The 18,455-nt window shown below is 33.5% G+C and overlaps 1 protein-coding gene across 1 annotated transcript; it reads right to left on the minus strand.

Moving 5' to 3' along the window:
• Positions 1-3,066: 3,066 nt before the first annotated feature.
• On the minus strand, positions 3,067-17,446 carry LOC133195013 (big defensin-like). Its single transcript, XM_061330900.1, has 4 exons — positions 17,419-17,446; positions 10,497-10,745; positions 4,469-4,475; positions 3,067-3,359 (listed from the first exon to the last, which is right to left on the minus strand). Exons 2-4 carry the CDS (start codon positions 10,713-10,715, stop codon positions 3,226-3,228), a joined length of 360 nt encoding a protein of 119 aa, XP_061186884.1. The 5' UTR covers positions 10,716-10,745; positions 17,419-17,446; the 3' UTR covers positions 3,067-3,225.
• Between the last annotated feature and the right edge of the window lie 1,009 nt (positions 17,447-18,455).

Raw genomic sequence — 18,455 nt, forward strand, 5'->3', positions numbered from 1 at the left:
GGACCCTCAGACGTAAGAGCAGCTGAGGAATTTGACAGACAGAGCTAAAGAAGCTGAGCAACGCCGGTTGACCACCCCGGTGATGCAGTAGTCTACTAATATTGCACTTCTTCATGCTTTGTAGGAAATCAAAGATGACGTCAGAGCCAGCAAGAAATACATATAACACGAACGGAATGCTTCTTACCTACAGTCAACGCCTGCTAGACGAGGGTTCAATCAATCACCACAATGGGGATTCCAGTCTCCGCAGCAGGGTTTTCAAAAACCATCAACGCCCAGCTACCAGCCCTCTCTGCCTCAGAACTACCAGCAGCCTCAGCAAGGTCACAGACAACAGGGGCCACGTGACAACTACAGCTCCAAAGGCCATGGCCAGCGGAATAGACCAGGGTTCCAAAATCCGCGCTACACCCACAATTGTGAGTTTGGCGATTCTTTTCAAAGCCTCTCATTTGATAGATGTTATTTTTGTAATCAAGTGAGGATTTTAAAAGATATCTTATTATTGTAACTATATCTCTGAAGTATACATAATGAACTAATTGTTTCTAAGCAAACAAATAATGGAATAACAGGATTAAAAGTGACAATCCGTGTTCTGAGAGCATATTTATGGGGTTTATGGTACCACTGCATGTATTGCTACAGTGAGTCTACATGAAATCATTTTTCAGGATTTCCATAGCCTTTAACTTTGGCTGGTTTAGGTTCCGCTTAATAGGCAGGTACACAATCTAGGCGTCATTAGAAAGGGAAAACTCAATAGAAGTCAGAGAAAAGGAAGGAGAAATGGAGAGAAACAAAGCCCCATAAAAGAAAAAAGAAGCCTTTCGCGCATACTTTAAAAGTTTCTTAATCTAACCCCTGCGCCGTGATCTTAGGCACTATAGGATCGATCCTGATCTTTACTCTGTAGCACATTAAACATAAATTTTCTAAATATGGATAATTTATCAATTCAGTGATTTATATTATATTTTTTTTTATCATTTTTTTTTTCTCAGACGAGTCCCTTCGGATGAACATTCTTAAAAGTCTCCGGCCCGACAAAAGGATATATTAACATAATATTTTATAAATGTTTGATAATCGTCATAATTTGTTTTTGTATTCAGCTAGAAACACTCAATTCAACACATATCTGACTCCAGATTGCCTAATTTGATCATTTTTTTTAATTGTTCACAACATGCAATTTGCCTTAAGAGTTATTTTGGATAGAGCCTCAATGATTTGAACTATATTTTTAAGCCATACTTACATAAAATAGCTTATGGGTCGAAAACTATGGAAATCTATAGCTGCCTTATGTCAAATGATTTTATTATATGCTGTGGTTCTATTATTATATGCTGTGGGTTCATAATTATATACCGTGGGTTTATTGTTATATGCTGTGGTTTCATAATTATATGCTGTGGGTCTATTTTTATTCTATAATGGTAGTTGTTGTAGAGTGTTTTGCAACAAATTATGCTTAATCAGGGGGCCCATTTTAGATTTTCCATATTTATTGTTAACTTGATTTTATCAATAGACCTCCTATATTTTTATGCTTACTATTCGCAATGCTAGAATCCGATTTGAATAAGTCCTTGCATGTTTGGTCTGCTTTTAATATATTCCAATACTTTAAAATACATTTTTTTTTAATCCTTTGACGCGAGGGTTAAATTTTTAGAAATCTCAGACACGAAAATGTACGAAATTACATGTGCCATGGCCGAAGGAACGGGGGGGGGGGGGTATCCCCCCATATTTTTGCCGATATATAAAATACTTTAGAAAACATAGCTACTATATGCTTGTGCCCCCTTAATATTTTTAGTAGTTGATAGTGCCCCTCCAACTGAAAATGTATATATGTAACCCCCCCCCCCCCGAAATAATTGCTTCCTATGGGCCTGATTACTCAGTATATCGAATCTTAATTTCAACATGTCAACAAAATTCTGTTTCAGGGCAGATTTAGGGAATATAGATTCATTATTTCCAATGGAGTAAAGGAAGAAATTCAGGAGTATTTTGACATCCTTTTCAATTGTCAGAAACACCTAAAATTCACATCTGAAATATTTCACTCATCCATGCATTTTCTCTGGACACAACGGTTTACAAAGGGAACAGATTTAGTCATTGTCAGAAACTTGATATCAAATATTACATCAAACCAACTCGTTTATTGAAAACAAAGAATCTGCCGCCATTTCGTTTAAGGGACATTTATAATAAGAACCACTGCATATAATTTAAGAATACCACAGCATATAATTATATGAAACCACAACATATAATTATGAAACCACGGCATGTAATTATGAACTCACAGCATATAATTAAAAACCCACATTATGTAATTATGAACCAACATCAATAATAGAAACAGAGCATATAATAACAGACCCACAGCATATAATTATAAACCCAAAGTATTTAATAATAGACCCACAGCATATAATTATAAACCCACAGGATATAATTATAAACCCACAGCATATAATTATGAAACCACAGCATATAATAAAAGACCCCCAGCATATAATAAAACACCTAACATAGGGCAGCCATAGCGTTCCATAGAAAACACTCATTTTTCCATAGTAAAATACCGGTTGACTTACATATAAACATTAGTCAAAATATTTACACTGGGTTTTATAATGGTATTGAATCTAATTTATTCCAATTGTACATTTAGCAATGTGATGTGATAATCTCCACGTCTAGAATCAGCAACTTGTAATGGCTTTCTAATATCTTTTTTTTAAATTTAAACATTCACATTAAGATTCATTTTTGACAATCTCTTTAATACTTTTAGTTCATTTAATATATCAAGAATTAAATTGATTTAAATAAAATTCTCCAATTTCCGGACTCAGAACGTTTTTGTGTAATTTTTTTCTGCAGCATTTAAGATGACCAATAATAACTTTCAAACAATATTTACATGTCTGTACCTTATAGCACAAAAATAACATGATATATCTCCCTCAAAATCAATAAAATACACAAATTATATCTTTATTAAATTCATGATAGCAATTTAAGAGGACGTCCATGTAACACACAAACAATGACAAAATATTTAAGAATGTATGTCAATCTAGATAATTCAATGTTAACATGAAGAACACATACTATATTCATTGCTGTAGAATCATTATAATTTTGCAATTTATTATTTTGTAATATTCATTGAATTGCAACGTATATGTCGTCTCAAACACTGGACTTGCAACAATTCCAACCTCCACAGATAGCCGCTGAAATAGGATCATTGTACTCATGCGAAAAACACTCTTCTCTACACCATCCATCTTTGAACCAGTTTCCACAATTGTGATTTCGACTATCTGCGGGGAAAAATCCAAGCGCATGAGAACAAATAGTATCTGAAGTTTATTTTTTGAAATGAAGGCAAGTAATTGTAAGCCTTAAATCATTCTTGATACTTAAAGCTATATAGGGCGTATCTGAGCTTAAAATTTAAAAAAAAAAAGATTGAGTGTAGATAAACATGATATATGTTATTTACGTTGAAATTAAAATTTTCACCGATTTTGAACTTGAATAACCTCATGTTTCTATAGTTATATTGACTTTAAATGGGGCTGTTATTTAAATGCGGAGTCGGTGAATAAATCGGCTATTGTTATAAGTTTCTAATATCTTTGAAACGTACATGTAATTGATTCAAATTGAGTAATTTACAGGAAGGTCCTATCTTTATATAAAGTAATAAAACAAATAGAAAGATCTTTTTAATTTTAGTTAGTCTGAAATTATCAAAAAATACGTTACATATGACTTTAACATGATGTTAGGTTTTATGCATATTTGTTGAGTAAAATATTGCAGGTAATAGATCATAAATCAAACTGAGTTTTAAAAAATACATTTGTGACCAAATAAATAGAATAAAATTGTAATAAATAATATTTTTGAAGATTTGACCTTGATTCTTTTTGGGCCTTTAAAAAGCACTATTTAAATAATTATTTTTTAAACCTTCCATTTAAAATGTGTTTTCAATGTACATGTCTTTACATTGAAAGTTTCGTGATACACTGTAGCTTTTGAAATTCTAGATGCTAATTATAAACTTAGGTATTTCTACATACGAATATCGTCAGAAAATAGACATATTAATAAAAACCAGTAGTGACCAATCAAAATACTGTGAGTGTGTTTTTTTTTTTTTTTTTTTTTTTTGATTCACATAGGATGGCAAAAACACAAAAAAATGAAGAATAAAAAAACCCGGTGAAACTATTCATGAAAGTCAACAAACAGATAGAGCAATCAGAGGCACAATTGTTGTATGTCTTGTGTATTTAAATGGGGAAAAATGCAAACATTTGAATCAGTATGTCTTTCACGGCTGCGTTGCATCTTGACATTCTGTCGTTGTAATTTTAAATTGATTCAAAATAACCACGTGACAAGAAGTTGTTGTAATTACTGCCAGCCTGTAACGTTAAATCTTACAATATGACAATTATTTGCCCTCGTTGTTGCCAGCTGCAGAATACTTGTATTGTGCAAAAAATACCTAGGGTCATTTTTTTTTTCAATAAAAAGTGGTCTTAAGCCGTCGAATTTGAACTAATAGTTTAAAAATGATTTTTTTTCTTTCTAATATTCATGTTTAGGTAAAAAGGGATTCTAAATGTTTTGTAACCTTATGTAGATGTTATGTAGATGTATATTATTAACACGTGGCCTAGAACAATTAAAAAATTAAGGTAAAAAATACAAGATTTCAGGTTGTTTTTTTTTTTTTTTTTTTTTTTTTTTTTTTTTTTTTTTTTATCTGTTATTATATGGAAAACAAAAATTAGATGTATACATTGAAATTCTTTGAAGTTTTAAAATTGTTCTTGAAAATTCATTGACTGTAAATTCATTGATAGTAACTTATTTGAGCATTGTTTTAAATTTTTAAAAAAATCCAAGAAGAGTGAATACATGAAATTGAGCGCAGATTCTTTTTTTATTTAAAGCGCGTTTCAACGGTGTTTCGTAAAAAATACAAAAATAATAAGAACATTTAAAACATGCTTTCTTCTCCAAACCATCAAAAATATCATCCTGCTTACATCACATTCTAAATCTTGTCAACTTCAGTTATAAATAAAAATGTCATATTTAAAAAAAATATGACTTTTTTCTTGAAGACGTTGCGCACGGTGTTGGTACTATAATATCTGACACTTTATATGTCGCAAAGAAGCTGGCGTTTTCAAGATGATATATCGGGCTTTATGGAATTTGATTCGAGACCAACCCGTATTTATATCCCGATAGATGTTTTTAAATGATACCTATTACTTATATTTACATTTGTGACTTATTCATATTTTATATTTGCCTGACTGTAATCTTTAACAAGTGAAATGTTTTATTTCTCAAACTCAACGGCACGAGTTTGATCTATTGATTGCGCGTCAACCCTTTATGACGTCACTAAGAAATTACGTCGAACATTTATGACATGAGGAACCCGTGTTTATACGGATATGGATACACGTTCTTTTCAATAGTGTTATATAAAAGAAAACATTTGCAAATATAAATATTAGAAATTAGAATTGAATTAATTATATTATCCATGGTAATAAATTATTCTAAAAATTTTCTTTTTAATAGCTATTCTCTGTACATGTAACCACTTAAACTTCTTTGCTACAGCAAGGTCACCGATTTTAATGAAACTTAGCCCATTATTACAACTTGACACCAGAAACATATATCAAATAAAATTTGGTTGCTATGTGTCTTGGTTGCCATGGTAAAAGTCGAAAAGTTTGAAAAAAATGATAATTTCAGCTACTTTGAATCTTTATGAACCCTTAATAAAGACTAAGAAAAAAAAACCCAAACCATTCTCACAAAAATATGACACCTTGTTGCCACTTATGCTATAAAGAAACTATTTAAAATATATCTCTAAGTAAGTGGTAACCGCGGGTACATCTGGAATACATTTTAAATACTGAAAATTCTGAAAAACGCCAAATATGCACTAATGATAGGTGTTACATGATCAAACTCAATCAACAACTTAAAAAAACCCATAAAGATATTTGACCTTAAGTAATTAGGTACTAGCAATATTATTCTAAAAATGACTTTCATGGTTGCCATGTAACACAGTGTAACCAGGCAAAATCTGTTGCTAAGATTGGTTAATGCTACTATCTTGAGAGAAGAAATGAAAATTCAAAACTGGTAAATATACATCCTTAGGATCTTGCAACAATGACGTAAGTAAAATTAGGATTAAATGCTACTTTGCATTGTAACCATGGAAACAAGCTACCAGTGGTTTAAAGTGATATTTCTTTGCTGCTTTAGGAATTTACTTACCTTTTAATCGAGAATCATATTATTTGACTCACCTTGAATAGTACTTATCAGGTAGAACTAAAGTTGAAAATCATATATTGATAAAATTTGATGAAGAAAACAACACTGTTGCTATGGTTACCAAGAAGGGAAAATGTTAGATTTTGTTAACTTTATATCAATATGAAACCTTATGTGCCAGTTTCTTGCAACCTGTAAAATATTCGGTGGTAATCAAAACTGAGAGTCAGGTTAGTTGTTCATAAACATCAATTAAAAAAAATTTTGGGATTCTACATACAAGGGTACGTATCCGAGGAAACAAAATATTTATCAGATTTTTATGCATATTTTTTTCCTGCTAATTTCCATAGCAACGCTCTATTTGAAGAATTTTAATTTGAAGTTTTTAGAAATTAGAAAGTTAAGACTACACTAACGCCTTTTAAAATTGATCGCCAGTTACACAGGTAAAATTGCAACGTATGTTCGACATATGTTTCGAGTAACAAATGTTGAACATACATTGAACATATGTTGACCATATGAATTTTCGACATTATGTTAAACATATGTTTAAAAAAATATGTTGAAGATATGTTAAAAATATATGTTGAACATATAGCAGACTCAAAACATATATTATATACAACAGAAGATTCAAACATTGAATTTTTATGCCCTTTTTCTAGCTCACCTGAGCCAAAGGCTCAAGTGAGCTTTTCTGATTAAAATTTGTCCGTTGTCTGTCGTCGTCGTCGGCGTCGTCAGCGTCGTTGTTATCGTAAACTTTTCACATTTTCATCTTCTTCTCCAGAACTACTGGGCCGATTTCAATCAAACTTGGCACAAAGTATCCTTGGGTGAAGGGGTTTCAAGTTTGTTCAAATGAAGGGCCACGCCCTCCTCCAAGGGGAGATTATTACGAAATAGCAAAAAATTAATAGCATTATTGAAAAATCTTCTTCTCAAGAACCAGTGGGCCAGGAAAGATGAAACTCACGTGGAATTATTGTCAGGTAGTGTAGATTCAAGTTTGTTCAAATCATGACCCCCGGGGGTAGGGTGGGGCCACATTGGACGATCAAAGTTTTACATAGGAATATATAGGAAAAATCGTCAAAAATCTTCTTCTCAAGAACAGCAAAGCTTTGATTGGTCATATTTATATGGAAGCATCCTCAGGTGGTGTAGATTCAGTTTTGTTCAAATCAAGACCCCCGTGGGTAGGGTGGTGCCAAAATAAACGATCAATGTTTAACATAGGTGTACATAGAAAAAATCTTCAAAAACTTTTTTTCTCAAGAACAGCAAAGCTATGATTGGTCATATTTATTTGGAAGCATCCTCAGGTGGTGTAGATTCAAGTTTGTACAAATCATGACCCCCGGGGGTAGGATGGGGCCACATTAGACGATCAAAGTTTTACATAGGAATATATAGGAAAAATCGTCAAAAATCTTCTTCTCAAGAACAGCAGAGCTATGATTGGTCATATGTATATGGAAGCATCCTCAGGTGGTGTAGATTCAAGTTTGTACAAATCATGACCCCCGGGGGTAGGGTGGGACCACATTGGACGATCAAAGTTTTACATAGGAATATATAGGAAAAATCTTCAAAAATCTTCTCAAGAACAGCAAAGCTATGATTGGTCATATTTATATGGAAGCATCCTCAGGTGGTGTAGATTCAAGTTTGTACAAATCATGACCCCGGGGGTAGAATAGGGCCACATTGGACGATCAAAGTTTTACATAGGAATATATAGGAAAAATCGTCAAAAATCTTCTTCTCAAGAACAGCAAAGCTATGATTGGTCATATTTTTATGGAAGCATCCTCAGGTGGTGTAGATTCAAGTTTGTACAAATCATGACCCCCGGGGGTAGGGTGGGGCCACATTGGACGATCAAAGTTTTACATAGGAATATATAGGAAAAATCTTCAAAAATCTTCTCAAGAACAGCAAAGCTATGATTGGTCATATTTATATGGAAGCATCCTCAGGTGGTGTAGATTCAAGTTTGTACAAATCATGACCCCGGGGGTAGAATAGGGCCACATTGGACGATCAAAGTTTTACATAGGAATATATAGGAAAAATCGTCAAAAATCTTCTTCTCAAGAACAGCAGAGCTATGATTGGTCATATTTATATGGAAGCATCCTCAGGTGGTGTAGATTCAAGTTTGTACAAATCATGACCCCCGGGGGTAGGGTGGGGCCACATTGGACGATCAAAGTTTTACATAGGAATATATAGGAAAAATCGTCAAAAATCTTCTTCTCAAGAACAGCAAAGCTAGGATTGGTCATATTTATATGGAAGCATCCTCAGGTGGTGTAGATTCAAGTTTGTACAAATCATGACCCCCGGGGGTAGGGTGGGGCCACATTGGACGATCAAAGTTTTACATAGGAATATATAGGAAAAATCTTCAAAAATCTTCTCAAGAACAGCAAAGCTATGATTGGTCATATTTATATGGAAGCATCCTCAGGTGGTGTAGATTTAAGTTTGTACAAATCATGACCCCCGTGGGTAGGGTGGGGCCACATTGGACGATCAAAGTTTTACATAGGAATATATAGGAAAAATCTTCAAAAATCTTCTTCTCAAGAACAGCAAAGCTTTGATTGGTCATATTTATATGGAAGCATCCTCAGGTGTTGTAGATTCAGTTTTGTTCAAATCATGACCCCCGGGGGTAGGGTGGTGCCAAAATAAACGATCAATGTTTAACATAGGTGTACAAAGGAAAAATCTTAAAAAATCTTTTTCTCAAGAACAGCAAAGCTATGATTGGTCATATTTATTTGGAAGCATCCTCAGGTGGTGTAGATCCAAGTTTGTACAAATCATGACCCCCGGGAGTAGGGTGGTGCCAAAATTGACGATCAATGTTTAGCATAGGTGTACATAGGAAAAATCTTCAAAATCTTCTTCTCAAGAACAGCAAAGCTATGATTGGTCATACTTATTTGGAAGCATCCTCAGGTGGTGTAGATCCAAGTTTGTACAAATCATGACCCCCGGGGGTAGGGTGGGGCCACATTGGACGATCAAAGTTTTACATAGGAATATATAGGAAAAATCTTCAAAAATCTTCTCAAGAGCAGCAAAGCTATGATTGGTCATATTTATATGGAAGCATCCTAAGGTGGTGTAGATTCAAGTTTGTTCAAATCATGACCTCCAGGGGTAGGGTGGGGCCACAATGGACGATCAAAGTTTTACATAGGAATATATAGGAAAAATCTTCAAAAATCTTCTTCTCAAGAACAGCAAAGCTATGATTGGTCATATTTATATGGAAGCATCCTCAGGTGGTGTAGATTCTAGTTTGTTCAAATTATGACCCCCTGGGGGTAGGGTGGGGCCACAATGGACGATCAGAGTTTTACATAGGAATATATAGGAAAAATCTTTAAAAATCTCAAGAGCAGCAAAGCCACGGTTTGTCATATTTATACGGAAGCATCCTCAGATAGTGTAGATTCAAGTTTGTTCAAATCATGACCCCGCCCCCCCCCCCCCTACCTTTTTAGGGGTAGGTTGGGACGACTTATGCATTTAAGCTTTTCAATACTAAACTGATTTTTCCTTTTTTCCTAGCCACAGTGCTCAGGTGAGCGATGTGGCCCTTGGGCCTCTTGTTAAAATATTTATTTTGATATATTAAATAAAAATAAAATACATGGTTAGCATCTAAAATATGTAATTATAAGTTTAAAACGTTAAAACAACATTATGACTTTAATAACGTTATTTTGACGTAACGTCAATGTGTACCAACACCGTGTGCAACGTCGGACTCTTTCTATAGGAAAAACTTTGAAATGGACACTAAGATTTTTGCGGCCGATTTGATACTTTGCTTCATTCCTGATTTGTACGTACCTAAAATAAGATCATCTGTAGTCGTCACTGTAAAAGAGATACAAAATACATAAATAATATATAATTTTAAGTTTTGTTGTATGTGGATGTATAAACTATAGTAAGACTTAGTTATTAAAATTTGATTTATATTTCAATAGTTTATATGATAGCAAAAACTTTTTCATGTTAATTAACAATGATCTGAATTTGTGGAAAAAAAAATAAATAAAAAAATAAAAATACATCTTCCAATTAACTGTATGTCGTGCAACTTCTGCGATTCCATAAATTGCTACTAGCGCTAGGAAGAGAGGAGCATTCACAGACATTCCAGCAAAAGACGCCAGAGGTAAGAGGGCTTGGGCCTGACGTTTATTTCTTGACTGCTCTTTCTTTATCCTTGCATTGGCGAAGATGGAAGCAGGAGCAACCAATAGGATAAAGTAAAGGATACACAGGAAGGCTTTCCTTTCCATGATGCTCTCTTTTCAAATAAAATGAAGAAGCTCAAATAAATAATAAAGATAAAATCAAACACAAATGCAGTGCCCTTGTAGTTTTCATAGTTAATCGTGAATCGAGCATCACTTTTCCGTCAAGTCAAAACGATGTAAAAGGCAGAGTGATACCTTGATTGTTAGTATGAAAGCGTGACTTAACGTAATCTTTCGTGTTTATCATTCTTGAAGATTAAGCACGAATATTGTTTCATTTTCAAAAGAAATCTTATAACGTTATCTTTTGTTTCCCAGTAATTCGAAAAACAGTCCAATTTTAAAAGAATGGATTTTTTCCGACAGAATGGACAAATGTCTTTTTATACTAAATGGATACAGTCAATGGGCAAAAGTATTCGTCATTTTACGCATATCTCGGCTATTTTTCACTCGCGCTATTTATAGAACGAAGGAAACAAGAGGCCCAATGGCCACATCGCTCATCTGAGCACTATGGCTACGAAAAAAAAAAGAAAAATCAGTTTAATATTGAAAAGCTTACAGGCATAATTAAGTGGTCCCTACCTACCTCTAAAGGGTGGAGGGGGGTATGATTTGAACAAAATTGAATCTACGCTAACTAAAGATGCTTACAAATTTCCTTGACTAACCGTGGCTTCTTTTCCTACAAGTTTAACCTTTCATTGTGGCCCCACCCTACCCCTAGGGATCATGAATTGAACAAACTTGAATCTACACCACCTGAGGATGCTTCCATATAAATATGACCAATCATGGCTTTGCTGTTCTTGAGAAGAAGATTTTTGAAGATTTTTTCCTATATACTCCTATGTTAAACTTTGATCGCCCACTGTGGCCCCACCCTACCCCCGGGGGTCATGATTTGAACAAAATTTGAATCTACACCACCTGAGGATGCTTTCACATAAATATGACCAATCATGGCTTTGTTGTTTTTGAGAAGAAGATTTTTATAGATTTTCCTATATATTCCTATTTAAAACTTGATCGTCCATTGTGGCCCCATTCTACCCTCAGGGGTCCGCAGCTAGGTTAAGGACGCCCATGAAATATACGCCTTAATATATTCAGAGAAAATGAATACAATTTTAATTTTTTTTTAACAGCATTAGTTTTGATGAATGTGAATTGTGGTGTTTGCACTTGTATATATCGGGTCTCTGCTGAGTTCGGCCAAAGCGATATCGCTTACATCATCTGTTTGTCACGTGACAGATTTAAAATTAGAACATATATGTACTACTAAAAAGATCGCAAACGTTCAAGGATATACAGGTATCTTTCCGCTATAAAATTTATTCTTTTTTGTTTAAGAAAAGTTTCTTAACATGAAAAGTGCTGGGAGCAACTTTCTCATGCTCGGGAATTGTGAAAAATTTAGCCGTCTTTCTATAAACTCCAGACATAGATGTAATACGCACTGGAATAATGTTACATTAAAGAATAAATAAACAATGCACAACCAGCTCCCAGCACTTTTCAGAATAGTAGGAATAATAGCTTCACTTCTTTAAAAATTCAGAATTTATAGTGAAGCGCATATCGTTGAACTTTTGATATTTTCGAGGGTCCGGACCCCGCATACTAGCACGTTACTGTTCAAATGTGCTCCCTACGGCTATATACAAAGTCTACACATTATCAATTAGTTTGACAATAAAATGTGGATTAATGTATTTTAGAATATGTGTCCATTTTGGTCCAATTAAGCTTGTTTTGTGTTCATTTTTATTTTTACAAGCTACGATAATAGCTTGATCCACGCCTCAAGTACAGAGAAACTGTGTGTCAAAGTAAGAAATGACGTCATCTCAGTAAGTACAGCGAGATCAAGCTGGCTTTTATTCTACATACGCTAAGTGCTATTTTTGGCAAGATAATTTGCACATCCATTTATCTTTATAATATTTATGAGAAACGAAGGTATTTGAGTGTGTTTTAAAAAGGGCATATAGTATTTATTCATCGAGATTCATTTGTACTCTTTTAACGTGACGTCATAATAGCTTTCCCGATCCTCTGCACAGGCTGACGTAGATATGGGAGTCCTTAACCTAGCTGCGTCATTATTTGAACAAACTTGAATCTACACTACCTGACGATGATTCCACATGAGTTTCATCTTTCCTGGCCCATTAGTTCTTGAGAAGAAGATTTTCAAAAGATGCCATTAATTTTTCACTATTTTGTAATTATCTCCCCTTGGAAGAAGGCATGGCCCTTCATTTGAACAAATTTGAATTCCCTTCACCCAAGAATACTCCAAAATTTGGTTGAAATTGGTGCAGTGGCTATGGAGAAGAAGATGAATTGTGAAAAGTTAACGACGGCGCCGACGACAACGACAACGACGACAGACAACGGACAAATTTTGATCAGAAAAGCTCACTTGAGCCTTCGGCTCAGGTGAGCTTATAAAATGAAACTTTCAATAGAGAGACTAGAGAAATTACGTCACGATTCTGTGACGTCGATCTGTCATTTGTGTGTCTGTAAACACTGAAAAAACACCGCTTGAAAACATGAGGCAAAAATCGGCAGCGTTTAGCACCAACGTAAAGGAAATGAGTTTAAAATCTGCACCATACCTTAATTAAATCAGAACTGGCGAGGATGTTGGGTATATCTAGGTCAACAATTGTGGGTATTGTGGATAAATTTAACAGACTGGGTACTGTCGAAAACTTGCCGAGATCTGGTCGTCGACTTTTGTCTACAACTCGGAACAAGACGAAATTTAGCAAACGGAAGAGATACTTTGACTCACTTGACAAACAAATTAAACGAAGGAAGAAGACAATTTAGTGAAAAGAAAGTGTTTAGAAAATTACGTGAAGAAGGGTACAAAACGAAGCGTACAAGAAAAACTATGGTTGTTTGACGTGAGAACAGAAAAAGCGGGTAAAATGGTGTCAAGAACGAAAATATTAGAAGTGTGATCAAGAGTGGAAAAAATACATATTTTTCGATGAGAGTCAAATTGTTATCGGGACAGATAATCTTGTATATGTATGGAGAAAGGACGCCGAAGCTAACAGTCCCCACTTGGTTTGTTCTCCATCAAAGTGGAGGATATCACTAATGATCTGGAGATGCATGTGTTTTGATGGTATGGAACTATTGTACCTGTCGAAGGTAATATAAATGCACTCAAATACTTGGAAATAGTTGATAATAATTTGTGGTCTGTAATTACCAGACATTTTCCGAACAAAGGTTATGTTTATCAAGACGATAATGCCCCGGTACATAGGGTCCTCGTAGTGAAAAACTACATGACAGAATATAATATTAACCCCACAGACTGGTCAGCTCAGTCTCCATATTTAAATGTTTTTGAAAAAAAAAATTGGTTAAAGAGCTCAAAGGAGTGTCTGCAACTATTGCGAGTCGCGATCAGCTGTTTGAGGCAATTAGACAAGTGTCCGTAACCTCTACGCATCCATTCTAGACCGGATTAAAGAAGCAATCCGTATGAAGGGAAATCTGACCAAATATTAGGTAAGTGAATTCAATTTTAAGTATACAAATTTCCGTTTAAACCGTCCGTTGTGAACGTAAACAACGCGACGCCATTTTGATAATGACGAATACTTTTGTCCATTGACTGTGGCTTTGTAAGCTTGCTAATTCAAAGTTGACTCCGGTTCAAGTCATGTAGAAATCAAATTTAAGACAATTGATAATCTGGCAAACTGTAGTCCACAGACATTTCCATGTAATCACAATAATAAATTAGTTTGCGATTAAGAGTGAAAGTACAATAATCAAAAAATGGATAAAAGTTACTGTTAGTACAATTAATTTTGATTATAGTTTTAATTGTTCTACTGGGAGACTCGCCAGTATAAAGTGGGATGTCCATGCTAAAGACGTTTTCTTCTCTAAAGTATAATATATTTTACTGACGAATTATTACTTGAACATTCGGTATTAATTTTTATTGCATTATGGTATCATAAATCATTTCTCGGTATTGAATTCTATAATTATAAGTAAGAATTTTACATCGAGTATATAATTAACTACAGCTCATTTGAGATGATAAAAAGGATCCAATTGTCCATTCTGTGAGAGAAAGAAGGAAATCTCACGCCCGAGCATGTTAAGGCTACAAAAAGGAGGCGAGTCCCAACTTATACGGGAAATATCTAGTATTGCATCACACAAAAAAAAATCAGTTCTTCACAAATACCATAAAATGAAATAATCTACGATTTTAAACTGTCGGAGAGTTTTAAACAACATAAACTTACTACTGCATGCATGTTTGTTGTTAGTTAATTAACCATGCGTTCATCGCAATGCACTTAAATTGTCAATGTGACGTCATATGGTAAAATTTGACGCAGTTTGTATGAAGTGTGAGGCTGATCAAGTTATAGGCTATAAAGAAAAATGTATTTTTTTTAATTAAATAAAATGTTATTTGCAGATACGTAAGAAGCAATTAACTTGAATGCGACGTCCATTTTGTGATTTTTATTCTTAAACATGTATTTGTATGCAGATTTATTAGAGTGTGCCGTCTTGTAAGCCGGAATTTTTTCTTCCGGTACACTTTGGTTTTTCTTTTTTGTTTACACTTGTTATTTCCGTGCGTGCAGCACGAGATATTTTCTCGTCACTCGTCGCCTTACTCAGTACATGTACAGTCATACTGTTGTTACAGTTTTTTACTCTGCCCACAATGTAAGTATTTCATATATTTTTCTATTTACAGTTACTTGTATTATGCTTATGAATTTTCGGCAATGATTTCTTTATTATTTTCTTCTACAGATGTGAAATTTGACTGTTAATTTTTACCGGGAATTCAGAGTAGCTAAATTTGTCATATGTATTATCCATGTTTGCTGATATTTGCAAAGTGTCTCTATTTATATAATGCTAATTTACATATTTATCTCAGTAATATGTTCTATATATTGTGAATATAGGTATTTTTCAGATTTTTCATAAATTTCTTAACATTGAGCATTGTACATCACATTTATTATTATTATTTTGTCTATTGTAGCTTTTCACCGTACGTATTATGTATCACCACATTATTGAACTATGGTGTTTCAATAAAGATAAAAAACGGTTTAACTAGCTGTAATTTATGGAGGCAGCATAAGAGGGTAATATATAGAAGGGTCTTTATAAATCCATATATTGCAAGGCCATACCCTCAAGTTTTTAAATTTAAAGAAGTATTAAGGTATTTGAAAAGTGTTGCGAAGCTGATTAAATATTGCAAACAGGCCCATAGGAAGCAATTAGCAATTTCACTTTGAGGGGGCACAACCATATATTTTCAGTTGGGGGGCACTATCAACGACCAAAATTCCTTGACAAGCACAAAAAAAAGTCATCAGCCGTTATGTTATTATTGAGGGGGCACAAGTATATAGTAGCTATGTTTTCTATAGTGTTCTATATATCGGCAAAATTATTGGGGGGGGGGCACCCCCCCCTGCCCCCCCCCCCCCGGTTCCTACGGCCATGGCAAATGAATTAATTTTTTCTATATTAATGCAGTTGACCAGCAAAATATTTAATACGCGGTCTAACAATTAAATATAATTTTGGCAATTAGATACTTGAGTCTGTATAGATTCGCACACTTTTCACAAGCTCCAAAGGGTGTTGAAAATATTTATAAATTAAACTTAGAATTTTAACTTGGTCATGTACTTGCAATATTGAAAATTATAGAGGACCTCAATACTGCAGGTATATTCGCTAAAATCACGTGATTGCCACATCACGTGACAAGTTTAGATAGAAAATCTGATCGTCCTCAACATGTAGTTTTTAACCACATTAAATCTGTCCGATAGAAGTAAAGAACAAAAAAAAAAAAAAATCTAATCCTTATATAGAATGTATTTTTTATCTCAAAAAAATAAATAAATAAAAAAAAAATTAAAAAAAATTAAAAAAAAAAAAAAAAAAAAACGCCGATATTTCCCTTGGGCACCTTAACTGTACATTGGCCTTATGTACAGCCTTTCAGAAACTCTCTCACATAACGACAGATTTGGCCTTTCGTCTCAGTTTAATCTAAAATCAATTTCATCGCATGAAAAAGAATACTTGTTTTAAAGATTATTTCCTATAGACGAAGTGTTTTTAACATAATATTTTTCCTGTCAATCATATTTCATATTTTGTCTCCATTTCTTGAAAATAAAAAAACAGGTTATTAAACTTTTCTATAATTAACTCTTGCCTTTAGATTTTCAGAACAAAAAGAATACTTTAAATAGATTATTTATTTACTTATTATTTATATATTTACTTTTCATAATATTATCTTGCCTTTTATTGAATCGTATATTAAAGAGGTTTTATTCTAATTTTTTTTTGCACATATAAGCTATTTTGTTTCCTTTGTTTATATAAATATGCTTACACTATTTAATCAGAATCAAGGCGCAGTGAAGTTAAATGTCAACCATTTCTTTTTATGGATTTATTTTAAGTTGTAGAAAGGAATCCTATGTACGGTACATTATGAAAGTTTTCATGAAAAAAATAGGTATTTTTTACATCAAGCACTTATTAGAAAAAAAATTAACTAGTATATCTGGATGAGTTTTGTAGTTACAGGTATCTGTCCTGGCCTAAGATGCCTGTTTATTATGTTTACTTTTGGCAAAGATATAATCAAATAAAATAATCTTTTAAATGCGAAATAAGCAATACCTACTAATATTGGCTTTTTAAAATATTGATCTGGTTGTAAACCACACTGAGTTTTAAAATGTTATGATTTAATGATGTAGAAAACATGGCTTTAATAGTCTACCTTAATATATTCTGAGTGCAATTTTTTATGATTCACAAAATTAAAAATAAAGTGTCAGAATGACAATCAAAAAAGTCATACAAGTACAGACCACGCAATTTGACATGATTGTGTCAAAATGACAAAAATATATAAAAAAAATATTAGACATTATGGAACCCAGCATCAATATGCATTATATATGTAATGACTATGTGTGAAGAAAGTCCTGCAAAGCCCCAGAGAACAAACTCCTTCAGACCAAATCATGACGTTTAAATCCATAGTTGCTTCTCTCTAACACTTTTGTAATACTTACGGAAAATTTTTCTTGTCTTGGTACATATATGTAGTAAGTTTGAAGTTTGTTGGTTAAAAAAGGGGTAAATATCAAATTTCTGAATTTCTAATAGTCATGGCTATAGATTTGTCTGTTTATCGACGGTTTTTGATAAGCTACAATATAAACATTTTTCACCTAAACGTTTCGAATTGAATAAGGCTAAATGGATTATTGTGCCTGTATAAGGATTAAAGTTACCTTTAGAATGAAGGACACATTGACAGACGTACTGCCATTCATTTCAATATTTGATACCTATTATTACTGAATGTTCTCTTCATAATGTTTTCTTTTTAAAATTAAAGTACGAGGGGTTATCAAATAGTTCGTGGCCTGGCGCTATAAAACCAATACTGTTCAAGATACTTCAATGAAATTTGGAGTGTAAATAAATATACATTTTTCCTACATACCATGCAGATTTTATATTTTAATTTTTTTAAAGTAGTTTACATACAATAACGTAAGCAATGGTTTTTCTAGTCGGCGGAACCTCAAAATATGACAATTTCCTATCTTTAAGTGTATCAAATAAAAAAATGGCTATTTCTTATTCAATTTTCCCGTAATTTTTACAATATGACGTCATACAACTGCGCCGTGATATTTGAAAAGG

This window comes from Saccostrea echinata, unplaced genomic scaffold (genome assembly GCF_033153115.1).
Source record: "Saccostrea echinata isolate AGI-Se365-2 ecotype Australia unplaced genomic scaffold, CSIRO_AGI_Sech_v1 ptg000029l, whole genome shotgun sequence".
NCBI classification, from domain to species: Eukaryota; Metazoa; Mollusca; class Bivalvia; order Ostreida; family Ostreidae; genus Saccostrea; species Saccostrea echinata.